General features: G+C 46.4%; 1 protein-coding gene across 1 annotated transcript; it reads left to right on the top strand.

Moving 5' to 3' along the window:
- Nucleotides 1–21: 21 nt before the first annotated feature.
- On the top strand, nt 22–24,336 carry IDS (iduronate 2-sulfatase). The gene is made up of 9 exons (XM_038748021.1): nt 22–288; nt 4,934–5,070; nt 7,597–7,774; nt 10,809–10,897; nt 12,324–12,524; nt 14,171–14,341; nt 17,213–17,339; nt 20,438–20,611; nt 23,445–24,336. The coding sequence occupies exons 1-9, from the start codon at nt 90–92 to the stop codon at nt 23,918–23,920; spliced, it is 1,752 nt and encodes a 583-aa protein (XP_038603949.1). The 5' UTR covers nt 22–89; the 3' UTR covers nt 23,921–24,336.
- Nucleotides 24,337–27,277: the final 2,941 nt, after the last annotated feature.

The raw sequence follows: 27,277 nt of genomic DNA, 5'->3' as shown, positions 1-27,277 counted from the left end.
ACTTCTCCTCCTCCTCCTCCCACTTCTCCTCCTCCTCCCTCTCGTCCCCCGTCCGCCCCACGGTCCGTCTCCCGCGGCGGTCCGGGGAGATGGGGGCGGCGTGGGTTGGGGTCCCGGGGTCTCGGGCCCGCCCGGGTCTGGCGCTGTCCTTGCCCGGCGGCGGCGCCGCTGCCCTCCTCCTCCTCTTCCTCCTCCTCCTCCCCCTCCCCCTGCTGCTGCTGCTGCTCGGGCCCGTGGCGGCCGGGACGGCGGGACGGGACCGGCGCGCTGAACCCCGACCGCCCGCAGGTGCCGCGCCGCCGGGGGCGGGGGGGAAACCGGGTGGGACCACGCGGTCCGGAGGCCACGCCCCCTTGTGGGCGGGGCCACGGGCAGGGGCGAGACTCGCGATTGGCTGCACCCCTTTGTGGGCGGGGCCGTGCGGGCAGGGCGGGGGCTCCTGATTGGCCGCGCCCCTTTGTGGGCGGGGCCTCGCGGCTGGGGCGGGGGCTCGTGATTGGCCTCTCCCCTTTGTGGGAGGGGCCGCGCGGCCGGGGCGGGGGCTCGTGATTGGCCTCTCCCCTTTGTGGGAGGGGCCGCGCGGCCGGGGCGGGGGCTCGTGATTGGCCGCGCCCCTTTGTGGGCGGGGCCGCGCGGCCGGGGCGGGGCTCGTGATTGGCCGCGCCCATTTGTGGGCGGGGCTCACTGCTTTATCCAATGCTTTTTTAAAAAAAATAGCATTTGTTAAGCGCTTACTATGTGCGAAGGGCCGTTCTTAGCCCTGGTTCGGGGGGAGATTTACAAGATGATCAGGCTGCCCCACGTGAGGCTCACAGTCTTAATCCCCCTTTTACAGACGAGGTAACTGAGGCACAGAGAAGTTAGGTGACTTGCCCAAGGTCACACAGCAGACAGGTGGCGGAGTCGCGATTAGAACCCATGACTTCTGACTCCCAAGCCCGGGCTCTTTCCTCTGAGCCACGCGGCTTCGCACCATAGTGAGCACTTAACAAATACCATTATTATTATTACTATTAATAGCCTCTCTCTGGAGAAAACCACGGCTACTGCAGTTCATTCATTCAGTTCAATCGTATTTATTGAATGCTTACTGGGTGCAGAGCCCTGTACTGAGCGCTTGCTGCGTGCAGAGCCCTGTACTGAGCGCTTGCTGCGTGCAGAGCCCTGTACTGAGCGCTTGCTGCGTGCAGAGCCCTGTACTGAGCACTTACTGGGTGCAGAGCCCTGTACTGAGCGCTTGCTGGGTGCAGAGCCCTGTACTGAGCGCTTGCTGGGTGCAGAGCCCTGTACTGAGCGCTTACTGCGTGCAGAGCCCTGTACTGAGCGCTTGCTGGGTGCAGAGCCCTGTACTGAGCGCTTGCTGGGTGCAGAGCCCTGTACTGAGCGCTTGCTGGGTGCAGAGCCCTGTACTGAGCGCTTGCTGGGTGCAGAGCCCTGTACTGAGCGCTTGCTGGGTGCAGAGCCCTGTGCTGAGCGCTTGCTGGGTGCAGAGCCCTGTGCTGAGCGCTTACTGCGTGCAGAGCCCTGTGCTGAGCGCTTGCTGGGTGCAGAGCCCTGTACTGAGCGCTTGCTGGGTGCAGAGCCCTGTACTGAGCGCTTGCTGGGTGCAGAGCCCTGTACTGAGCGCTTGCTGGGTGCAGAGCCCTGTACTGAGCGCTTGCTGGGTGCAGAGCCCTGTACTGAGCGCTTCCTGGGTGCAGAGCCCTGTGCAGAGCGCTTGCTGGGTGCAGAGCCCTGTGCTGAGCGCTTGCTGGGTGCAGAGCCCTGTGCTGAGCGCTTGCTGGGTGCAGAGCCCTGTGCTGAGCGCTTGCTGGGTGCAGAGCCCTGTACTGAGCGCTTACTGGGTGCAGAGCACTGTACTGAGCACTTTCTGGGTGCAGAGCACTGTACTGAGCGCTTGCTGGGCGCAGAGCCCTGTACTGAGCGCTTACTGGGTGCAGAGCCCTGTACTGAGCGCTTGCTGCGTGCAGAGCCCTGTACTGAGCGCTTGCTGGGCGCAGAGCCCTGTACTGAGCGCTTACTGGGCGCAGAGCCCTGTACTGAGCGCTTACTGGGTGTAGAGAGCCCTGTACTGAGCGCTTGCTGGGTGTAGAGAGCCCTGTACTGAGCGCTTACTGGGTGTAGAGAGCCCTGTACTGAGCGCTTACTGGGTGCAGAGCCCTGTACTGAGCACTTGCTGGGTGCAGAGAGTCCTGTACTGAGCGCTTGCTGCATGCAGAGCCCTGTGCTGAGCGCTTACTGGGTGCAGAGCCCTGTACTGAGTGCTTACTGGGTGCAGAGCCCTGTACTGAGCGCTTACTGGGTGCAGAGCCCTGTACTGAGCGCTTACTGGGTGCAGAGCCCTGTACTGAGCGCTTACTGGGTGCAGAGCCCTGTACTGAGCGCTTACTGGGTGCTGAGCCCTGTACTGAGCGCTTGCTGCGTGCAGAGCCCTGTACTGAGCGCTTACTGGGTGCAGAGCCCTGTACTGAGCGCTTACTGCGTGCAGAGCCCTGTACTGAGCGCTTGCTGGGTGCAGAGCCCTGTACTGAGCGCTTGCTGGGTGCAGAGCCCTGTACTGAGCGCTTGCTGGGTGCAGAGCCCTGTACTGAGCGCTTGCTGGGTGCAGAGCCCTGTGCTGAGCGCTTGCTGGGTGCAGAGCCCTGTGCTGAGCGCTTGCTGGGTGCAGAGCCCTGTGCTGAGCGCTTGCTGGGTGCAGAGCCCTGTGCTGAGCGCTTGCTGGGTGCAGAGCCCTGTGCTGAGCGCTTGCTGGGTGCAGAGCCCTGTGCTGAGCGCTTGCTGGGTGCAGAGCCCTGTGCTGAGCGCTTGCTGGGTGCAGAGCCCTGTGCTGAGCGCTTGCTGGGTGCAGAGCCCTGTGCTGAGCGCTTGCTGGGTGCAGAGCCCTGTGCTGAGCGCTTGCTGGGTGCAGAGCCCTGTGCTGAGCGCTTGCTGGGTGCAGAGCCCTGTGCTGAGCGCTTGCTGGGTGCAGAGCCCTGTACTGAGCGCTTGCTGGGTGCAGAGCCCTGTATTGAGCGCTTGCTGGGGGCAGAGAGCCCTGTACTGAGCGCTTGCTGGGGGCAGAGAGCCCTGTACCGAGCGCTTGCTGCGTGCAGAGCCCTGTACCGAGCGCTTGCTGCGTGCAGAGCCCTGTACTGAGCGCTTACTGGGTGCAGAGAGCCCTGTACTGAGCGCTTGCTGGGTGCAGAGAGCCCTGTACTGAGCGCTTGCTGCGTGCAGAGCCCTGTACTGAGCGCTTGCTGGGTGCAGAGCCCTGTACTGAGCGCTTGCTGCGTGCAGAGCCCTGTACTGAGCGCTTGCTGGGTGCAGAGCCCTGTACTGAGCACTTGCTGCGTGCAGAGCCCTGTACTGAGCGCTTACTGCGTGCAGAGCCCTGTACTGAGCGCTTGCTGGGCGCAGAGCCCTGTACTGAGCGCTTGCTGGGCGCAGAGCCCTGTACTGAGCGCTTACTGGGTGCAGAGCCCTGTACTGAGCGCTTGCTGCGTGCAGAGTCCTGTACTGAGCGCTTGCTGGGCGCAGAGCCCTGTACTGAGCGCTTACTGGGCGCAGAGCCCTGTACTGAGCGCTTACTGGGCGCAGAGCCCTGTACTGAGCGCTTGCTGGATGCAGAGCCCTGTACTGAGCGCTTACTGGGGGCAGAGCCCTGTACTGAGCGCTTGCTGGGGGCAGAGAGCCCTGTACTGAGCGCTTGCTGGGGGCAGAGAGCCCTGTACTGAGCGCTTGCTGGGGGCAGAGCCCTGTCCTGAGCGCTTGCTGCGTGCAGAGAGCCCTGTACTGAGCACTTGCTGCGTGCAGAGCCCTGTACTGAGCGCTTGCTGGGCGCAGAGCCCTGTACTGAGCGCTTACTGGGTGCAGAGCCCTGTACTGAGCGCTTGCTGGGTGCAGAGCCCTGTAGTGAGCGCTTGCTGGGTGCAGAGCCCTGTAGTGAGCGCTTGCTGGGTGCAGAGCCCTGTACTGAGCGCTTGCTGCGTGCAGAGCCCTGTAGTGAGCGCTTGCTGCATGCAGAGAGCCCTGTACTGAGCGCTTGCTGCATGCAGAGAGCCCTGTACTGAGCGCTTGCTGGGTGCAGAGCCCTGTGCTGAGCGCTTGCTGGGTGCAGAGCCCTGTACTGAGCGCTTGGGAAGTACAAATCAGCAACATATAGAAACTGTCCCTACCGAACAACGGGCTCCGTCTAGAAGGGGGAGACAGACAACTAGACAGCCTGCCGTCACACAGGCTCTCTGACACCAGGGACTGGGTTTTGTTAACATGTCCCGAAACCTTACCAAAAAAAGCCCAGGCCCATTGGCTTAACTGTTTAATGATAATAATGTTGGTATTTGTTAAGCGCTTACTATGTGCCAAGCACTGTTCTAAGCGCTGGGGTAGATACAAGCTAATCAGATTGTCCCACATGGGACTCACAGTCTTCATCCCGTTTTTACAGAGGAGGTAACTGAGGCCCAGGGAAGTGAAGTGACTTGCTTAAAGTCACACAGCCGATAAGCGGCGGAGCTGGGATTCGAACCCATGACCTCCGACTCCCAAGCCGGGGCTCTTGCCACTGAGCCATGCTGCTTCCCATTACTTTAGAAAGTAGCCTGCCTGCAAGGACTTGAAGTGAATACTATCAATCAATCAATCGTATTTATTGAGCGCTTACTGTGTGCAGAGCACTGTACTAAGCGCTTGGGAAGTACAAATTGGCAACACATAGAGACAGTCCCTACCCAACAGTGGGCTCACAGTCTAAAAGGGGGAGACAGAGAACAGAGCCAAACATACCAACAAAATAAATAGGATAGGAATGTACAAGTAAAATAAATAAATAAATAGAGTAATAAATATGTACAACCATACTACTTATTGAATGCTTACTCCGCACAGTGTGGTACTGAGTGCTTGGGAGACTATAATGCAGTTGGTCATTTTGATTGTTCTTCCTTCCATCCAGGTGGCCTGAATGTCCTCTTCGTCGTAGTTGATGACCTGCGCCCTACCTTAGGCAGCTATGGGGAGAGCCTTGTGAAGTCTCCAAATATCGATCAGCTCGCAACACACAGTATTGTGTTTCAAAATGCCTTTGCCCAAGTATGAGAATAAAATCGAATAACTGTTATTGTGCTTTTGTGAGGTGGCGGGTACCTTGCCCCTTGTAGAGGCTGTCAGTAATAGAGGAGGAGGAGGAGGTGGTGGGATTCTGCCCTAATGCTATCTCTTGTAAAACTATTAGCTTTAATTAAGCCTTTCGGGTGTCTCAGCCCAATTTGACATTTTAGCCTCCTGTTCTCCTTTTAGACCACATAGACTATATTGGCAGCACCTTAAATAATAATAATAATAATAATAATGGCATTTATTAAGGGCTTACTATGTGCAAAGCACTGTTCTAAGCGCTGCAGAAGTTACAAGGTGATCAGGTTGTCCCACGGGGGGATCACGGTCTTAATCCCCATTTTACAGATGAGGGAACTGAGATATGCTTAGCACTGTACTAAGTTCACTGAGATATGACTTAAGTTGTTCTTGGGGACCTCTGAACTCATCCTTTCCAGAGCTGTGCAATAGTTTTCATTCATTCATTCAATCGTATTTATTGAGTGCTACTATGTGCAGAGCACTGTACTAAGCGCTGCGGAAGTTACAAGGTGATCAGGTTGTCCCACGGGGGGGCTCACAGTCTTAATCCCCATTTTACAGATGAGGGAACTGAGGCACAGGGAAGTGACTTGCCCAAAGTCACCCAGCTGACAAGTGGCGGAGCAGGGGTTTGAACCCATGACCTCTGACTCCAAAGCCCGGGCTCTTTCCACTGAGCCACGCTGCTTAAACTATTACCGGTAACAATGAAATATGACTTAAGTTGTTCTTGGGGACCTCTGAACTCATCCTTTCCAGAGCTGTGCAATAGTTTTCATTCATTCATTCATTCAATCGTATTTATTGAGCGCTTACTATGTGCAGAGCACTGTACTAAACGCTGCGGAAGTTACAAGGTGATCAGGTTGTCCCACGGGGGGGCTCACAGTCTTAATCCCCATTTTACAGATGAGGGAACTGAGGCACAGGGAAGTGACTTGCCCAAAGTCACCCAGGTGACAAGTGGCGGAGCAGGGGTTTGAACCCATGACCCCTGACTCCAAAGCCCGGGCTCTTTCCACTGAGCCACGCTGCTTAAACTATTACTGGTAACAGTGAAATATGACTTTAAGTTGTTCTTGGGGACCTCTGAACTCATCCTTTCCAGAGCTGTGCAATAGTTTTCATTCATTCATTCATTCATTCAATCGTATTTATTGAGTGCTTACTATGTGCAGAGCACTGTACTAAGCACTGCGGAAGTTACAAGGTGATCAGGTTGTCCCATGGGGGGCTCACAGTCTTAATCCCCATTTTACAGATGAGGGAACTTAGGCACAGGGAAGTGAAGTGACTTGCCCAAAGTCACCCAGCTGACAAGTGGCAGAGCAGGGGTTTGAACCCATGACCTCTGACTCCAAAGCCCGGGCTCTTTCCACTGAGCCACGCTGCTTAAACTATTACCGGTAACAGTGAAATATGACTTAAGTTGTTCTTGGGGACCTCTGAACTCATCCTTTCCAGAGCTGTGCAATAGTTTTCATTCATTCATTCAATCGTATTTATTGAGCGCTTACTATGTGCAGAGCACTGTACTAAACGCTGCGGAAGTTACAAGGTGATCAGGTTGTCCCACGGAGGGGCTCACAGTCTTAATCCCCATTTTACAGATGAGGGAACTGAGGCACAGGGAAGTGAAGTGACTTGCCCAAAGTCACACAGCGAAGCAGGGGTTTGAACCCATGACCTCTGACTCCAAAGCCCGGGCTCTTTCCACTGAGCCACGCTGCTTAAACTATTACCGGTAACAATGAAATATGACTTAAGTTGTTCTTGGGGACCTCTGAACTCATCCTTTCCAGAGCTGTGCAATAGTTTTCATTCATTAATTCATTCAGTCATATTTATTGAGTGCTTACTATGTGCAGAGCACTGTACTAAGCGCTTGGGAAGAACAAGCCTGATTAGTATTGAAGGCTGAGTGAAATTCAAAATCAGTCTATGGTATTTACTGAGCACTTAGTATTTTCAGAGCCCTGCACTAAGAGCTTGCAAGACTATGTGTTGCCAACTTGTCCTTCCCAAGCGCTTAGTACAGTGCTCTGCACACAGTAAGCGCTCAATAAATATGATTGAATGAATGAATGATGGGTAAGATTGCCTGGAAACTTTTCTTTAGGTACAGGGCAGACCAGAACTCTGAAGATTTCTTAAAATGTGACTTCTTATTATGGTATTTGGTAAGCGCTTACTACGTGCCAACCCGTGTTCTAAGCGCTGATCTCATTTCAGCAGTCTGAATTTCTCCCCATCTTTCTCCCCCTCGTTATGGTTGATGAACGTGCCTGCTGGTTCTTTTGTATCATACTCTCTCAAGCGCTTCATACAGCACTCTGCACGTAGTAAGCGCTCAATACCGTTGATTGCTAATATTCTAAAAAATATCATTGGTTATTCCTGCAATGCAAAATCAGTTCATTTCTGAAGACATTGATTTTTAATGGTTATTGTTTGTTTTGTTTTTTTGTTCTCTGACAGCAAGCTGTGTGTGCCCCAAGTAGAGTGTCTTTTTTAACTGGACGGAGACCTGATACCACTCGACTATATGACTTCAATTCCTACTGGAGAGCGCATGCCGGAAACTATTCCACAATTCCTCAGTATTTCAAGCAGCACGGCTATGTGACCATGTCGGTTGGAAAGGTGTTTCATCCCGGTACTGATTATTTTAATGGACATAATTAGCTTCCTTTCATTTCCCAGCCCCCCCAACCTCACTTTAAATGGTCTTAGAAGGAATTGGCCTTTTTGCAATGGAACCTATAATCAGAAGAGTTCCCGTGCAGAGAGTGACTGTAGTCGTGTGGTCTCTTTTAATCTCTGCTTGACTTTGCTGAATGTTTTCACTTAAACTTCAAATTAAGGGAGAGCAGTTTACGTCCTTGTGGGTGCTAGTCACCTCAGCAACTATAAAATTCCCCCGTATCCCTGTAAACGGGAGGGTTACTGTCAGATGAGTTTCTAAATGTAAAGAGAGATCACATTTCTCGGACTTGTCTAAGAAATTGAAGCCTGTATTGCTATTGTCTGGCATTTTCTAGCTATTTTTCGTGTTTGAGTTGTCATTTTGCATGAAATGACTCTCACTTTTTCAGCGTGATCTCTGATGTACTTCAGAGTCCCCAGCTAAATAAAAAATAATTAAAAATGCTACGTTTACACAATTGAGCATTCTGCTAAGTCCACTACCACTTGGGTTTGTGAAGATGGAGTTTCCCCTCAGGATCAGCAGAAGAGCTTTAGGCTTGAGGCTGAGAACCTGAACTGAGGAATTCATTATTGTGCTAGTGGCTTACCCAGTGCCATTTGTGCTATCATCTGTGACAGTCATGTTACTGCTGGGGGCCATAGGGCAATGACTGAGTAGGTAGGCAAGGGGTCGGTGCATTTTGAAATGCACGGAGACCACCGGGTGAAGGTCAGTTAATCAATCAGTCATATTTGAGTGCTTACTGTACGCAGAGAACTGTTCTTGGAAGTGTACAATATAACAGATTTGGTAGACGTATTTCCTGCCCACAAGGCATTTACAGTCTAGAAGGGAAGGCAGACTTTGAAGTAAATTATGGATACATACATAGGTGCTGTGGGGCTGAAGGTGGGGTGAATAAAGAGAATAAATACAAGTGCCGAGGCGAAGCAGAAAGGAGAGGATATAGGGGAAATGAGGGCTTAGTTGGGGAAGGCCTCTTGGAGATGTGATTTTTAAAAAGGCTTTGAAGGTGGGAAGAGTTATCATCTGTCGGCTATGAAGTGGGAGGGAGTTCCAGGCCAGGGAAAGGATGTGATTCAGTAGTGGGGCAAGGTGACTAAGTGCTTAAAAGTCAACGGTAAGGATTTTCTGTTTGCAGAGGTGGGTGGCCAACTGCTGGATGTTCTTAAAGAGTGGAGAAACCTGGACTGAATGGGTTTTTGAAAAATGATCTGGCCAGCAGAGGAAAGCATGGACTGGAGTGGGGAAAGACAGGTGGCAGGGAAGTCAGCAAGGAGGCTGATGCAGTAGTCAGGTGAGTTAGGAGAAGTGTTTGGATCAATATGGTAGCAGTTTGGAGACGAAAGGGAAGATTTTAGTGAAGTTGTGAAGTTAGAACTGACAGGGTTTGGTGATTAAATTCGTAGGTTGAAAGGGAGATGAGGAGAATGCCAAAGCTATGGGCTTTCGAGACTGGGGTGATGGTGGTGCCGTCTACAGTGATGAGCAAATCAAGGGGAGGAGAGGGTTTGGGTGGGAACCTGAGGAGTTTTGTTTTGGACATATTAAGTTTGAAGTGTCAGGGAGACATCTAGGTAGAGATGGCCTAAAGGCAGGAGAAAGAACGGGGCTGGAGATGTATATTTGGGAGTCATCTGGGTAGAAAGATGGTAGTTGAAACCATGGAAACCAGTGAGTTCTCCAAAGGAGCAGGTGAAGCTGGAGAATAGAAAGGGACCCAGAACTGAGCCTTGAAGGTCACCCTCATTTAGAGGGCGGTGGGAGGCCAGAGGAGAAGCCTGCAAAAGAGACTGAGACCTAGTGACCGGAGAGATGGGAGACCAGAAGAAAACCGTGTCAGTGAAGCCGAGGTTAGAAAATGTTTTCAGAAGGGAGTGGTCCACAGCGTTAAGCAGCTGAGAGGTCGAGGAGAATTAGAATGGAATGGTTATTGAATTTGTCAAGGAGATCATTGGTGACCTTAGAGAACAGTTTAGTGGAGTGGGTGGGAGCTAGATTGGAAGGGGTCAAGGTGAGAATTGCAGGAGAGGAAGTGAGGCCAGTGGATGTCGGCAACTTGCTCAAGGAGTTTGGAGATGAATGATGGGAGGGTGTTGGGGCGATACCCGGAGGGAGCCATGGGGTCAAGGGAGGATTTATTTATTTATTTATTTATTTATTTATTTTTATTTATTTATTTATTTATTTATTTATTTATTTTACAAAAAGGAAAACATGAACATATTTGAAAGCAATGGGGAAATGCAATTGAGAGCAAACATTTGAAGATGGTGGTCAGAGAGCGAAGAAGGGAACAGGCAAGCATTTTGATATTTGGAAGTGCAGGTGGAGGGGGTAGATTTTTGAGAGAAGATGGGCGATCTCTTGAGATACCGCTAAAAAAGATGGGTGAGTTAAAGGGGCAGGAGGAGAGAGGGACTGGAGTGGAGCAGAGGCTGTTTTAGGGAGCTCACACTTGATGATTTCAATTTTATCAATATAGTATGTGGTCAGGTCATTAGAGGCAAGAAATGAAGAGGGTAGGGCAAAAGGGTTTAGGATTGGACATAAACCTAGTAGTGTTCTATCAGGTTTGTAAGAATTTCATTTTCTGGTAAACATGATTGTCGAAAGCATAGGCCTTTTATTTCTGAGGGAGAAGGAAGTGTTTCAGGTGAGGTAATGTTGCATGATGTGATTATATGGCTAGAGATGCTTCACTAGTCCAAATCGTTTATGCTTCTTGCACCATTTTCTTTTTACAGTCGTATAACATTTGTCTCATAGTTCTCTTAACTGTAGAAAGCATTTACCTAAAGTGCTTATGGAATCAAAGTTGCGTTTGTACATTTCTGAGGCCTGCTTTGAGTGTTTAATAGATGGGTTGTGAGGTGGGGCAAGGCGAATGGGTTTATACTTGTATCCATAGTTTTGCACTTAACAAAACTGAGAGAATCTTTCTAGTTTTACCAAATTGCTTTCCTTGCCTCTGTTGCAGGAATTTCTTCTAATCATAGTGATGATTCTCCATATAGCTGGTCAATTCCACCTTTTCATCCTTCCACGGAAAAGTATGAGAACACGAAGGTACGAGTCTGTTCAAATAAAGAATTTCAAAAGTGACCTTTCTTTTCATTCAGATAATATTGGAAAATGTGAATCTTAAGGGTCATTTTATAGCCATTGCTGTATCATTTTTTTTTCCTAAAAGAGCAAAATTGTAGTTAAGTAAGCCTGGCTCTAAAGAGTGATGTACTTTAAATGGTGGTATTATGTGCTCTTGGAAATTCCGGTGCAGACCGTGTGGTCTGTTAGGTGATGCTTTAACTTATGGGTCCTGTGGTGGGTAATGAGCAAAAATATTTAAAAAGTGATTAAAAATTGTTTGAAGTTGTGTATTTTAAAAAGAAGAGAAAAGCATCCCCAGATCTATAAACAAAAACACTAGCTCGTGGCCTGAAGAATCGTGGTGAAAAGGAGCAGCTGTGTCCGGGATACTTCCACATGTCAAGGGGTTGAAGCTGAAGTATTAAGTTGAAATCATCTGGCTTAGGCTAGAGTTCTTGGCTTCACTTGGATATATCGTGGAAGATCTCTGGGTACTGCCCAGCTACAAAATCCTTAGATTATAGGGGCACTGTACTAAATTCCTCTGCATTGTGCAACCCATGAATGGTTGGGGCAAAAGTTCAGGCGGATATAGTTAATAAAAAAAGGCCAGACAGCAGTCTTGTGCCTTCTTGAGCAGGAGTAGGCTCTCGCTGGACTTATGCTTGAGCTCGTCTTCTAAGCCAGGCGCATCATCGTCATCATCAATCATATTTATTGAGCGCTTACTATGTGCAGAGCACTGTACTAAGCGCTTGGGAAGTACAAATTGGCAACACATAGAGACAGTCCCTACCCAACAGTGGGCTCACAGTCTAATGCATATATTGTGATTGACTTTAAGTGGAGAGAGGCCTATGAAACTTGACAAACAGTTTGTGGAAAATCACGATGTAGGCCCAAGTTTTACCATTGTAACTTATATGGTAGAGAATCCAGAAGCCCCATTATCGATCACTGGTATTTGTTGAGCACTTACTATGAGCAGAGCACTATACTAAGCACTTGAAAAAGCACAACAGAATTAGAGGACACGTTCCCAGTCCATAATGAGCTAGAGATGGGCTTAATGTCTAGAGACAGTGCAATGGGGAAGATCAGTTTATCCAGTTAACTGAATCCTTGTAACTCAGAGATAAGTTGTCCTAGTTAAGACACATCAGCACAAATGTGATAATAAATGTGTGTGGGTTTTTCATTAAATTTGAGCTGGAGAGAGTGCCAGTGGCTTCGTGACATGACTGACTTAAAACTTAGACTTTTCCTGGTTTGATAAACCTTTTGAACTTTCTTACCAAATGGCAGCACACGTGAATGTACTGGCAAGAATCCTTAAATATTTGCAACTCTAGTTTTTGTTTTTTTCTTGAGCTGAATTTAAAAATCTTAATTTTTCTATTGAAAGACATGTAGAGGGGAAGATGGAAAGCTTCATGCCAACTTGATCTGCCCCGTGGATGTAGCGGATGTGCCCGAGGGAACATTGCCTGATAAACAGAGCACGGAGGAAGCTGTGCGACTGCTGGAAAGGATGAGAAAACAGAACAGTACTTTCTTTCTAGCTGTCGGTTATCACAAGCCACATATCCCATTCAGGTACCCCAAGGTAAAGAGATTGGAGCTCAATCCTTGAACTCAGTTGTCAATGCCTCTCCCCTCTAAAGGACTCTGAAAGACCGGTATTAATTTCTGGAAGTGCGTTTCCAAGAACTGTCATACCAGTTTGCTAAACAAGAGGTTGCGAGGAGGAAAATCTGGTTAGTGGGTAATTTCCACTGTTTGTGCAGGGAGAATGAATATACTGTCTACTGTAGGGCAGCAATGGTTGGTTTTCTGGAATTTCCATGCGAGAGGCAGAAGTTTTAATTTTTTCCTGCATCTCCCCACAAGGATCAATAGCAGGGAAGGAGAGGTTGTTTCTTGAAAGAGTGACAGGTGGTCAGGGAGAGATCCTCATGGGAGTACAGCGCTTAGTACAGTGCTCTGCACACAGTAAGCGCTCAATAAATACGATTGATTGAGTAGGATGTCGGGAGGTTGGGAGAAGCTAGTGGAGGCTGACTACAACTGGATCTCTTTGGCTCTTCTGCCTCTCCTTCCCTGAAACACTCTCATCCTGTTCCTGCCATGGTTCCAACAGCCCCTCTGCTGCCCACAGCTATTTTACAGGTCCTTTCTAATCCATGGTATATTAAGCTTAATAGTTTCCAGCTAATTTCATTGGGCAAATATTAATTTGGTGAGAAACTTTTAACTGTTAAGGAACTAAACTTGTCCTAATCGCCCTTTCCTCACAGGTTCCCTCCAATTGATATTTGATTGAGGGATTATTTTTTCTATTTGTCTCTTATGAAAAATCATGAATTTGAAATTGTGTGACTTAGAAAACCAGCTATTCAGAACTCAAGAGGAATGATGCCCCTTGAAAACATTCCTAGAAACACCAGACTGTTTTAAACTATTTTGTCTTTTACTGTCGAAAGACACATGCACTCACACACACTTTCTCTCTCTCTCTCTCTCTCTCACACACTCACACACTCTCACACACACACTCACACACACTCTCTCTCTCACACACACACACACACACACACACACACACCCCCCTCTTTTTAGCAAAAGGACATTCCATTGCTTGTTAGTACCTAATTGAAAAGTCCTCTACAAAAGAATGTCCTTACCAGCATGGAATTTTTTTTTTTTTGCCTTTTTCTGAAAATGGAGGAGGATTGTGACTCTCCACCTCACTCTTTCAACAGTTTTTCATTTTTCACCCCTTTTGGTCCTTGATAACCCCTGAATAGCAGAGTTCATTTTGTCTTAAGAGTACTTCTCATGTGGACAATGGTGATGAAAAATTTGTTTCCATCTCCTCAAAGGGTCTTCCCTCTGCAGCAGCAGGGGGGCTGCAGTATATTGTCCTTCAGGGCCTCCATCTGGGGACATGAGAAAATACTCTTTTCATCGTGGGCCCTGGCTTGGATTTGTTTTTCCCTTGTTAGAATAAAAAGTTTTAGGGGGAAGATTTTTGGACAAATGATGTGGTTTAATTTGTCTGTGAAAGGTGAATATTTTCTACATCCAGTTTCTAATTTAGAGGAACATTTTTCTTGCTCTTACGGTATAGGAAAAGGCATAACTTTGGACAGAACCTCTCAGGATAGGTCATGAGCAGTGCCCAATACATTTTATCCAAATGTTTCATGTAGTGAAAGGATGACAGTTTTCTGCTCTGTACTTCTCCCAAAGGAATTTCAGAAGTTGTATCCTTTGGAAAACATTACATTGGCACCAGATCCTCAGATCCCTACTGAACTTCCTCCTGTGGCATACAATCCCTGGATGGATATCCGACAGAGGGAGGATGTCCAAGCTTTAAACATCAGCGTGCCATATGGTCCGATTCCTGTGGACTTTCAGGTACGGAAAGCTTCCTTTGTACAAACATGTAATGCCTATTTTGAGAGATGCTTCTGCCATTTTAAAGCGTACGGGTTTGCTTCCTATAACTGCACAGCATAGGGCCTCGTTTTCCTGACAGAGCATTTTAATAATAATAATGATGGCATTTATTAAGCGCTTACTATGTTCTAAGCGCTGGGGAGGTTACAAGGTGATCAGGTTGTAACACAAGGGGCTCACAGTCTTAATCCCCATTTTTCAGATGAGGTAACTGAGGCACAGAGAAGTTAAGTGACTTGTCCAAAGTCACACAGCTGACAATTGGCGGAGCCGGGATGTGAACACATGACCTCTGACTCCAAAGTCTGTGCTCTTTCCAGTGAGCCATGCTGGGTTTGCCACATGGATATAATCCTATCTTAACACTGGGAGGAGTCCAGAATTTCCCATGGAAGTCCTTCCAGGGGTGGTTTTAATTTGACTTTTGGGGACCATCAGAAACTGGGACCCCTCTCCCCCCAGCCCAAAGCTGGAAACCCCAAGCCAGCATCAACTTGGGTGGAGGGGAAGAGGAGGCTGCCCATAGTGGCCTCCCAATCCCCCTCACGACTTGGGAATCCGTCCCCCACCTTCCGCAGGAGCTCGGAGACCCCCAAAACCTGTTCCCCCACAAGAGAAGCAATGTTGCCTAGTGGAGAGAGCACAGGCTTGGGAGCCTGAAGGACCTCGGTTCTCATCCTGGCTCTGCCGCTTGGGTGTTGTGTGACCTTGGACAAGTCACTTAACTTTTCTGTGCCTGTTACCTCTTCTGTAAAATTCAGATGGTGAGCCCCATGTGGGACGTGGACTGTGTCCAACCTGCTTAGCTTGTATCTACCCCAGTGCTTCGTATATTGCCTGGCACATAGCAAGTACTTAAGAAATGCCATTTAAAAATAGTATTAGAAAGCAGGGCCGTTTGTTCTTGAAAACTGTGTCTGGGAGCCCAGATGAGCCTCCCTGCCCTAAGTGGTGTTTATGTATATATTTATGCTTAGATGGTTTCCATTTTTAAATACTGTCATTTGGGATCTGTAATTAATTCCTGTTTTCTATGTATTGGCTTTCACCTGAGGGTCATTTCCCAAAATAGAAATCAGAATACTTGTTTAATTTAAGTACAGATTAAACTGCAATATTTGCATTTAGGACAATAATTTGGTTAGTGTTAGGCGCTTAGTACAGTGCTCTACGCACAGTAAACACTCAGTAAATATGATTGAATGAATTCATGGCTTAGTCCCATTGTCCCATCAGCTTAAGATACATGCTCTTTGTAACCATACAATTATCTGTGACGGAGGCAAACTTGACTTTCTGGGAAATTCATTGGCAACCGACTAATGGAATTAGAGCCCAGGTCTATTTTCCACAATCTCATCCTTCTTCTCCCACTTCTCTTTTACCAATTCTGCTTTTTCTCTTTGTCACCAATACATTTACCCTTCTGGTTACTGCTATCTTCCTCCTCCTCCTAGTTATCCCCTCGTCCTTTTCCTCAGATCCTGCTTTAGGGAGAGGAGTTTGGGAGCTATGCGAGAGGGGGAATAAGGAAGAGATATTCTTGGGTGCCGCCTGGTCGACAGAGCTGAGGTGGCAGCTGCAGGAGCAGTGGGAAGCCGGGAGAGTGGGAAGTAGCACTGCCAGCAGGTATGAAGATGAGGGTGGAGGAAGCCACCTAAGTGCCCAAAGTGAGGGATAAAGAAAAGGTGACAGCTGCTGAGATCAGGAGAAGGAGGGTAGTGTGACTCCAGCCTTGATACCTGGAGAAAAGTAGTGATGGAAGATATGTGAGAAGGAAGGGGAAGCAGTAGGGGAGAAGGCCCTGAAGAGTATCACGGAGAGACCTATTCTAGTCCAGGTGTCACTGTCGTTTTCCAAGTTGGGAATCTAGTAGTCACCTTTCTGAGAAGAAATCCAGTAGCATGCAGTTCAGAGCTCTGCAAATTCAGGGCTTCTAAGAGCTGTGGCAAGCAGCCCAAGGGCTTGGGGCCTTGCCTACTAACTCTAATGTACTCTCCCAAATGCTTGGTTCAGTGTTGTGCTCTGAGAAGCAGCGAGGCTAGCTGATAGACCACATGCCTGGGAGTCACAAGGACCTGGGTTCTAGTCCTGCCTCCACCACTTGTCTGCTGTGTGACATTGAGCGAGTCACTTAACTTCTCTGTAACTGTTACCTCTTCTGTAAAATGGGCATTAGACTGTGAGCCCCATGGGGGATAGGGACTGTGTCCAATCTGATGAGCTTATATTTACCCCAGTGTTTTGTACAGTGGCTGGCACATAATAAGCATTTAGCAAATACTATAAAAAATAACACTGCTACCTATCGGGGCTAACCCATCTTACCACATGCCATCGTGGGAGAGAGGTAGCACCTCCACAGGGGTGGAGAAACCCATCACAAGTGCTCTGGTACAACTCCCAGCCTCACACCCACCATAGTGGGAGTGGGGGCCCAGGCCAACCTTTAGAGGGTTGGGGAAAGTTAAAGCAGTTTTGACAGGGTATTTTTGTCTGGAGTGGTGAGGAAGTCAAGTAGGTAAGGCATAGACTATTATTTTCTGAACTTCACCCCTCTTTTCATGTCTTCCTTATCTATCCTGTCCACTGCATGTCATAAGTATTTAGAAGTGCTCATTTAGTGACTGGACCTTGAAACAAAGAATAACTGGCTTAGAAAAGACTCTCCTTTTCTAGTATTTAACTGTAAAGTAGGGTAAGGTACACAGGGTGGCAGAAGTCATTCAGGAGCACAGATAAAGGAATAGAGGCAGGGAAATGCCCCCAGGAGGACTATTCACACTGCAGTAATAACTGGTACTCTCTGCTTCTTTGTATAACTCTCAGCGGAAAATTCGTCAGAGCTATTTTGCGTCAGTTTCCTACTTGGATACCCAGGTCGGGCTCCTCTTGAAAGCTTTGGATGATCTTGACCTGTCTAATAACACAGTTGTCGTATTTACATCGGACCATGGTAAGCCTTAATAGATATTCCGAGAAGGAGTTCTAAGCAGGTGAGCCTTTGCCCAAGATATTTTACTGCTGTGAAAAGATCACTGATGCTTTTTAAATAGCGCGTGCCAAAAGGGTTCTGTGAAAGTGGCTATAGCCACCCTCAGACTGCCAGCCTGTGTTGCTTTATCTGTACAGATTTCATCCTTGAAGGTAATTTTTTTTGTGGCTCTTTATCTGAGAATTTTATTGATTAAAAGATGTTCTTGCTTCCATGGAGCTATTTCTGATCCAGGCAATAGAGAGAGAGTTGATCCGCTTGGGTTTTAACTTCACTGTGCAGTACTCCTATAAACCACATTGTGGAGATCTAACACTTTCTAGCTGCTGGCATTATTAGCTATTTGAATATCCAGTAATGTGGTTCCCTTTATGTTTCTGTAGCTTCCCAAAGCAGAACACTGAACCAAGCATTTGGGAGGGTACATTAGAGTTAGTACGCAAGGCCCCAAGCCCTTGGGCTGTTTGCCACAGCTCCTAGAAGCCCGAATTAGCCGAGCTCTGATCTACATGCTACTGGATTTCTTCTCAGAAAGAAAGAAAAGGGTGACTAGATTCCCAACTTGGAAAGTGACAGTGACACCTGGACTAGAATAGGTCTCTCAGTGATACTCTTCAGGGCCTTCTCCCCTACCGCTTTCCCTTCCTTCTCTTCTATTTCATTGCTGTACTTGTCCATTAAATTTGTACTTGTGTGCACTGGGGAAGACTAGGGATTGTCCTAAAGCTGTTAAAAGACTAGATAGATTTGGAAATTGGGGGACTCAATGAGAACAGTAGTTTGTGTGACCTAATACCGAGCCCGATTCTCTCATTTATCGGGCTTGTAAACCTAGTTCTGAGGAACTGAATAAGACAACTTAATTGTGAACCACCAGAAATCCTACATTTTGTTGGTTTCGGTATTTTTTTACTGTGCACAATCCTTTACCCCTAAGTGATAATCCTTGGTTTTCTCTAGTGCTTCCCCTACCTCTTCTTATCCCATTGAAATAGGGGAGAGCAGTCATTATTTTCCCATTTTCCAGATGAAGGAACTGAGGCCCAGAGAGGTTGTAAATTCCCCAGGATTACACAGCAGGGCAATGGCAAGGCTGGGGCCAGATTCCAGGTTTCCTGATAGCTAGCCCTGTGGCCTTCCCATTAGACCATGTGGCCTCCCATGAAATTCCAAGACTTGCAAAATGTGGGAAAGGCAAGATCATTTGTTTCTCCAGTGTAGTTAGGGACCAGTAAAGGTCCTTGGTGGAGAAAGAATCCAGTAGTGGGTTGAGGGAGGAGCCCAGACCAGAAAAACTGTGCCCAAATAAAAAATGATCAAGAATTTGGAAATACTAAGGAGAGAGAAAGTGTTTAAAAATAACCTCTCAAATTGGGCCAGCAAAACTTACCTTCCAATTGAAGTCATTAGAAGAAAAAGTTGGAGAAACATGAACACAGCAAAATGTTTGTTATTGTGTAAAGTAATAGCTAATACTTTTACAAGGCTCAGTCAGTAAGTTCAATTTGTGGTGATCATAAGGCCTTCAAAGCTTTCTGGTAGACTGAACATATAGTTGGGGTACTTGGGACAGTCCTGGATTTCTATAAGGAGTTTCAGGACAACTTTAGAAAAATATACCAATGTTCCAGGCCTGAGCAGTTAAAATTTGGTTAGTTTACTCTCAATCTCCAGCTGTTTTTGGTCACTTCAAATTCATTCATTCATTGTCGTATTTATTGAGCACTTACTGTGTGGAGAGCACTGTATTAAGCGCTTGGAAAGTACAATTCGGCTACAGATACAGTTCCTACCCAGCAATGGGCTCATAGTCTAGAAATGTGTGCATGGCTTTATCTGGACTAAGGCATGCTTTCTTTAGATCCCACAGTACTTTGGAACTTGTAGTATAGACTGAAACTTTGTGGCTTCTGCTCTTTCTGTCCTTCAGCCATCTCAGTCTTAAAAATAACATGGCCAGTGTTCTTTTTGGGTGTGGACTTGAACCATCTGGGGAAAGGCAATTAAGAGGAATACGGTATATGGAATTGAAAGCTACATTTCCTAAGGGAGGGCATGTTTTTTAGCAAAGAGACCGAGAAGTCCTAATATCATCGTGCCCCCTGTCCTTTCCTCTGAGGGATCTTAGATTGATGGGCCACAAGTTATTTTCAACAATCTTGGCTTCTAATGGAGACAGACACATTGAGATTGGTAGAATAATAATAACACAACCCAGACGATACGCAAAATCAGTTGAGGGCTACGGCTAGAAGACCAGAATTTCAGGCTCCTTGGGGCTAAGAGCCCAAGGCACAGTTGTAGCTCTAGTGACATCAGCCACCAGTCTTCCTGGGGGTTTATGTAGGTTTCATGCTGGGGGTGTTTTGTCTCTTTCCTGCCAGGGTGGTGGAAGTCAGGATGCGATGGAATCTCCTCGATGACATGTTTTGGGGAGATGACTTGTTTTGGGGAGGTTGAAGGCGTGCTATAGTTGCTTTTCCCGCCCTCGTGGTGGAAAGCAGGATGTGATGGAGTGTCCTTGATGGCATGGAGGACAGCTGGTGCTGAGGGAAGAAGAAGCATTGCTTTCCAGTGGAGAGGGAGTCTGAGAGCGCTTGGCAGCAGTTTTATTCCTGATCTGGGGGGCACAGAGCATGCTGCGAGCAGGGATGGTGGCAGTTACCATGGGTGCTGTGCTCAGCTGTGAGGAAGGGATATGAGAGCATCAGTTTTTTCACTCCGGACCAGGGCACGTAAAGCATGCCAGGAGAGGGGACCATTGGTGGCGGGAGGGAAGGTGCTGGTTACCCTGTATGCCTTGCTCAGCCATGTTAGCAAGCCTTGATGGATGCCTCACTTTTGAGTATGTTGAGCTGTTTCCAGAAAGAACCTTTTCAGTTGAAAAATCGATGTAAGCTAGATCCCATTATACATTTAAAAACCTATGCAAGGTTTGGGCCTCCTAATGGAAATTAAGACCAGCTGTTTTTAAAAATACTGTGACACAGCTATTGAAGATAGGCAGACCTTCCGTGCCGGCACTGAATTAACTGTCATTTATGTTCTCTATCAACCAGGATGGTCCCTGGGTGAACATGGAGAATGGGCCAAATACAGCAATTTTGATGTAGCTACTCGGGTTCCCTTGATGTTCTATGTTCCTGGGAAGACTGCTCCATTTGTTCATCCAGGGGAGAAACGTTTTCCGTACATCAGCCCCTTTGACTCGCTCTCAAAGGTGTTTTCTCCAGGTAAAATAAGTTACTAATGTACACGTGGGTGTACCCACACACACGCACGACCACTAGATTCAGGAAGAATGGTAAAGCTCTCAGATATGGGCTGGCTGCCAGAGTCTACAGGAGGGAAAGAAAAGCATTGCTCAAGGGTCTATACGGGTTTTCCTTAGACATAGGGAACACTGAGGAAATGTCACAGAATTTCAAAGATGCCGCTATGACTCCCATATTCAAGGAGAAAGGAGAGACTAGAGAAATTTAGAGAAACAGCGCTGCTCTGCATTGCTAGCAAAATCATTGCCAAACACCCTCCTTCTCTCTCATCTTACCAGACTGGCTACTGAAGAGTATCCTTAACCAGGTTCTTGCAGAAGGGCATCAGATCTGAAAAAGGTCAGGGGATAGTTAAAGCCTATACATGATTTGTGAACTTCCCCATAGCAATTGAATGACAGTTAGTCAGGGCTCTAATTTTTTCTTCTGGGCCTATCTACTTCATGCAACTCCTTGAATGGTGTTTTGGTCAGAAACCTTTACTGTTGATGGTGTATCCACATCAGGCATTCCCTTATTGCAGAGCTGGGACTAGAACTTAGATGATTATTATTGTTATTATTGATTGCATTTAAGTGCATACATTGTCAGGTACTGTTGTAAGTGCCGGTTAGATTCAAGTTAATCAGATCGGTTACAGTCCTTGTTGCACATGGGGCTCAAAGTCTCAGTGGGAGGGAGAGCGTGCATTGCATCCCCATTTTACAAATGAGGAAACTGAGGCACAGAGAAGTTGTGACTTGCCCAAGGTCACAAGGCAGACCAGTGGCAGAGCTGGCAATAGAACCCAGGTCCTCTGACTCCTAGAACTGGGCTCTTTCAGTGGAGTAAGTAAACAGCAGCCTTTCTCTAACACAATTTGAGAAAAGTGGGGTTAAGTAATATTAGACCTATGTAATGATGGGTTTTGAGGAAGTAAGAGCCCTATAAACTGAAATCAGAATGGTCTTCAGGTCCTCCAGGGAATTCTTCCAATTTAGCAGCCTGGAAGCAGTCACTTAAGAGCCATCATATGCTGAGAGTTGTGCATTGGAAGTGCACAAACAAGAAGCCAGCGTAGGATCTGTAGAATTTACAAATTAGCATTTTGCCATCACCCTGAAGATGACAGGTTATGTACCAGCTTGCACCTGTCAAGCCTCTTCATGACACTGTTTCCAAAGGAAATGCCCAATGAAAGGCTGAATCCTGCTGTTGAGGGCAGAGTACTGTCCAACAATGAATGGATTCAGGAAGTAGAAACCTGAATCAAAAAAAGCAAACGATCCTTTGAGAGTGACAGTAGGGTGACTGCAACATCAACCTTCAAATGAAGCTGATACTCAGTAGCGCAGTTAGTTGTCTTTGGTAAGTGTAGATCTTAAACCCACATCCCATCCAACTTTTTGAGAATTTTCACGAGTGTCACTTATGCAGCTTATTCAGTAACAATCAGCAAAGAAAGAATCACAGACAATGGATCTTCCAGCCGTCAGTCCATACCCCGGAAGCAATGCCTGATGCATCATATTTTCCTTGGGAAGGATTTATGAGGAGAATGGCCAGTAACAGGACAGCCAAGCCTATTTTGCATGATGAGATGAATAGGACCAGTGAGAGCAGAAGAAATATTGTAAAGACATAGTGAAATACAAAGTGAGGCAATATGGTGTACCTGAGGACTGCCTGGAAACAGCAGCAGTTGATACATCAGCTTGGTGTGAAGTAATCAGGAACGGGAGGATTACTTTAGAGCGAGGGCTTTTAGGAAAGATGCGCTTCCAAGAGACAAAATGGAAAATCGTGTGAGAGACTGCAGGTAGCAAATTAGCAGGGAATTCCACCTGATACCTTTTGAAATACAACTTTTGAAACCAAAACTGTAAATTAAAATGGTACAAAGTCTTGAAGATTTCATTCAGGCAAATCTGTCAAAGGCCTTAGACATGCATGTTCAGTTTTTAAAAAAGCATTCACATTAATTACTCAGTAGTACAAGAATAAAAAATGAACAGATTGGTGATTATATTTTTGACAGTCATCTGACCGGAAGGTCAAGTAAGAGAGCTCTGCTCACTTCTTGAAACTACAATTTCTGAAGCCAGTTCTCAGAAAGTTGTGGTAAGCTGACAAAACAGCTCAAGTAACTTCTGAGATGTAAATATGGAATGTGACCACTATCATCATTAGGATTTTTTGAAAGCCTGCTGGATGCAAAACACTATATTAAAAACTTGGAGAATTCATAGAAGTCAGTTAAGGCCTAACTTCTCTTGTGGCACAACATAATAAAGACAAGGAAACATGTCAGCAGGTGTAGACTAGTTTTTTAAAAAGTACAACTAGGCAAATAGAATTACCCTGTACATAATCCATGGTATTAAGCACATACTGTGTACAGAACACGCTACTAAGCACTTGGGAGAGTACACTACAACAGAATTGGTAGACTTGTTCCCTGCCCACAGTGAGCTTCCAGTCTAAAGATAAACTGTTCCTTTCATTATCAAATCATGTTCAATCCAGAGAGATATGGGTTCTCAAAAGAACTGTGATGACTTGTAGCAAGAACATACCTTAGGAAAGAACTGAGTGTATCTTCTGGATGTTCAACAAACTCTGGTTGAAGTCGGTTACACAAGAGAGGGGAAAATGATTACTTCTGAAAGGGGGAGAGCTAGGAGCCACACAGAAGTATTCTCAGCCATTCGTTAATTGTAGAGCATGTTCTTTTTCCCCCCCCTCTTTAGGCCTCCTAATTCCCAGAAACGAAATTGTTTATATCGTGTCTTTTTTTTTTAATTACTTCTAGGAGTACAAGCTACAGAACTAGTTGAACTCCTGTGTCTCTTTTCAACTCTCTCTGAACTTGCTGGCCTGAAAGTACCACCTGTCTGCCCTAGCTCTTCATTTCACATTGACCTCTGCACAGAAGCGCCGAGCATTGTTAAATTTTTTAATTTCTCCAAAAGGGAGGAAGATGGCTACTCTGAAGGGAGCCCTTTGGACCTGGTAGCCTACAGCCAGTATCCCAGACCTGCAGTCTTCCCTCAGTGGAATTCTGACAAGCCAGACTTAAAGGACATAAAGATTATGGGCTATTCTATCCGAACAGTAGACTACAGGTATACTGTATGGGTGAAATTTCATCCTGAAAATTTCACTGCTGACTTTACCAATGTTCAGGCAGGTGAGTTGTATTTTGTAGGCAGTGATCCATTACAGGATCATAATGTATATAACCGTTTCCTGAATGATCTAAAGCTTTCTTCAATATTGAATCCCTAATTTTTTTTTCTGTATGAGGCCTGTGCATATAACATTTTTCTGCTACCTACCTCTGTGGCTGTTGTGAAAATGGGTGAGGTTAAGTTCCTTCAATCTTTAAGTAGAAAAGTCCCTAGAGGTCCAAATTCATCTTTCTCTAATTTTTATATCAGAAAAACGTTTTGTACTACAAATCTATACTACTGCGTGCAGTAGGGAAAGCACTTCATATACAGGGAGAATTGGTTTTTATATAAAAATCAAGAATTCTTCCATTTTTCTGTGGTTAGGATAAGTTTCAAAAGAAATTGTATTTACTGAGCTCCTTAGTAGGAAGGTGGCATTGTATTCTGCATTACACGTGGCTATAGAGGGGTTTGTAACTATAAATGTATTATGTAACTTTTAGATTTTTTGAAATAAATGGGGAAATCAAATGATTTAGACTTTTTTTTTATTTTAATCCCAGCTAAATCACCAAGGAAGTATTGTAGTTAACACAGTTCTCAGCTTTCAGCAGTAGGCATACTTTTTTCAGGACCTAAGGAGCTTATGCTCCACCAGAGGCCAGCAGTAAATTATGACTCAACCCCTAAGTGTTTCTTACATTAAGTGCATTTCATTTACCTGAACGTCCAACAAATAAACTTTCTCTTTAAACTCAACTGACCCTCCTTGGGGCTACACTGCAGCACAATAAAATGTAGCATATAGGTACTTATTAAAATGAGGCACCACTTTTCTCCACAATACTACAACTAATAATACCAAGGAAGAAGGGATTACAGGTTCTTCCGCAAGGAGAAAACTACTATTGACCTTTTGAGTTGTGATAAATGGGGGAGGAAAAAAAAAATCCTAAGTAAATAGCTTCATCATCATCATCAACCGTATTTATTGAGCGCTTACTGTGTGCAGAGCACTGTACTAAGCGCTTGGGAAGTACAAATTGGCAACATATAGAGACAGTCCCTACCCAACAGTGGGCTCACAGTCTAAAAGGGGGAGACAAAACCAAACATACTAACAAAATAAAATAAATAGAATAGATATGTAAAATAGAGTAATAAATATGTACAAACATATATACATATATACAGGTGCTGTGGGGAAGGGAAGGAGGTAAGATGGGGGGGGATGGAGAGGGCTTAATATCTTATATAGCTTAATATCCTTTAATTGCAGTATAAAGCCAAGTATAATATTCACTTTATCCCAGGGAGCCTGGAGCTATGAATTCCAAAGAAAAGTTCTGTTTGACCCTCTAATTTGGTCTTCCTACTCTTTGGGTTTAGATCACAGGATCACCTTGATTTTAAAGTAACATGTGTCTGCTTACAGGTTGTGATTGAAAGTTGTCTGCGGTTCAATCTGCATACACCCACCCTTTAATATCAGTATTTCAGAGTTGACAATTCCAGTTCGAGTTCTGAAGTCACTAACTACAGCTGAGTTCTGCTGTTAAATCTTCCATTATCTCAGTGTGCCAAAGATGTCAGTAAATTTTCCGCAACCCTTGGGCCTGGATCAGGAATTTCTGGACAATGAAATCTCGCATGACCAAGGCCAGAGAGAGCCCTCACAAGCCACCCGCTGCCTTATTCCAAGTTCTGTTCCATAGACTCTCTGAGCGGCCGTTGCTCCTCTGCTGCTGCTTCTTCCCACAAAACTGCTGCCTCCTGCCATTTAATGGAACCTCACAACCCTTATGTAACCAAGTAAGAATGGAATGAAGAAAGCAGTCTTGATGTTCCTCGCCTTTAATATAAAACAACCGTGTTTGGTAGGGTTCCATGAGAGTTGAGACATTTTTTACGATCAGGATGGCTGACTCATTTTCATTTGTTGGCTGATGCAGCCAACTTTCTTTTTTTTTTTTACAAGCAATTATCACTTTAATGAAGACATTCTCCCATTGAGATGTAATAATCAACTCTTCTAGAGATGGGGTGTGGGTGTGGCAGAGGCTATAGGGGAGGCAGGAAGAAAAATACGCCATTGAGGGAGGCAACACAGACCATGAGTGCTTACTGTGTGCAGAGTACTGAAGTAAGCAGCTGGGAGAGTACAGTATAACAGAGAAGGAGCGTGGCTCAGTGGAAAAAGCCCGGACTTGGGAGTCGGTGGTCATGGGTTCTAATCCCAGCTCCCCCACATGTCTGCTGTGTGATGCTGGGCAAGTCGCTTAGCTTCTCTGAGCCTGTAAAATGGGGATTAAGACCGTAAACCCCACGGGGGACAACGTGATCACCTTGTATCCCCCCAGTGCTTAGAACAGTGCTTTGCACATAGTAAGCGCTTAACAAATGCCATCATTATTATTATTACAGACATATCCTGCCCACAGTGAGATTTCAGTATAGAGGAGAAAGACACTAATATAAATAAAATTATAGATATGGACATAAGAGCTGGGAAGGGGGGAATGAGTTGGGATGGGGTTGGCAAGGTGTACACCTTGTCCCACTGTTTTTGCATCTGCCCCATGTTACTAAACTATGAAGGAGTGCAGGGATTGGGGAAGCACAGTCTTTAAATCACACGTAGGTTAGGGAGAAAGTGGCTTCAGGCAGAGGGCTTCCCCAGACAGGAAGCAGTCGGGGAATGCTGAGCAGAGCCATTCCCCTTTCTTCCTACCCCCGATCCTTTTCCTCTGTCCCCAGCAGTTTGGATCACTGTGACCAGTCAGGGTGGGACATCTCTGGGATTGAAGTGGGGAGACTGGGATTTAAGGTGGAGGTGTAAATGGGCTGGGAGTGAGAGTGGGTGCTGGGATGTGGGTGGAGATTTGGTCAGGGATTTAGGCCTGAGGTAGCACAAGGGGCCAAATGTGAAATAGGCAATTGACATTTAAGGGATTATCTCTTTGCTTGTAAAGAAGGCAAGGAAGGAAAACTTTCAAAGCAGCTTGGCTCAGTGGAAAGAGCCCGGGGCTTGGAATCAGAGGTTATGGGTTCAAATCTAGGCTCCGCCAATTGTCAGCTGTGTGACTTTGGGCAAGTCACTTCTCTGTGCCTCAGTTACCTCATCTGTAAAATGGAGATTAAGACTGTGAGCCCCCCATAGGACAACCTGATCACCTTGTAACCTCCCCAGCGCTTAGAACAGTGCTTTGCACATAGTAAGCCCTTAAGAAATGGCATCATTATTATTATTTGAAGAGAAGTCAAGACCCCTTAAGCAAAGTAAAAGTGTGAGATTGTTTGTTTTTTTTTTAAGATAATTGTTTCTGTTTGGGATGCTACATGGAACACAAGATATTTGTGATCTTCCTTCTTGTAAACAAGATTTTTTTCAATGGTATTTAAGCATTTATTATGTGCCAGGCAGTGGGGTAGATACAAGCTAGCTGGGTTGGACACAGTCCATGTCCTACAT

Source organism: Tachyglossus aculeatus, chromosome 6, assembly GCF_015852505.1.
Source record: "Tachyglossus aculeatus isolate mTacAcu1 chromosome 6, mTacAcu1.pri, whole genome shotgun sequence".
Lineage (NCBI taxonomy): Eukaryota > Metazoa > Chordata > Mammalia > Monotremata > Tachyglossidae > Tachyglossus > Tachyglossus aculeatus.
Note: the sequence above shows the minus strand (reverse complement) of the source record. Positions and strands in the feature narration are given on the sequence as shown.

Bases quoted from the DNA above. Each gene is read 5' to 3' on its own strand.
- IDS (XM_038748021.1), top strand. From the start codon at position 90: ATGGGGGCGGCGTGGGTTGGGGTCCCGGGGTCTCGGGCCCGCCCGGGT. The intron at 7,775-10,808 runs GTACTGATTATT...CCTCTGTTGCAG, and splicing joins TGGAAAGGTGTTTCATCCCG to GAATTTCTTCTAATCATAGT. The intron at 14,342-17,212 runs GTACGGAAAGCT...TATAACTCTCAG, and splicing joins CGATTCCTGTGGACTTTCAG to CGGAAAATTCGTCAGAGCTA.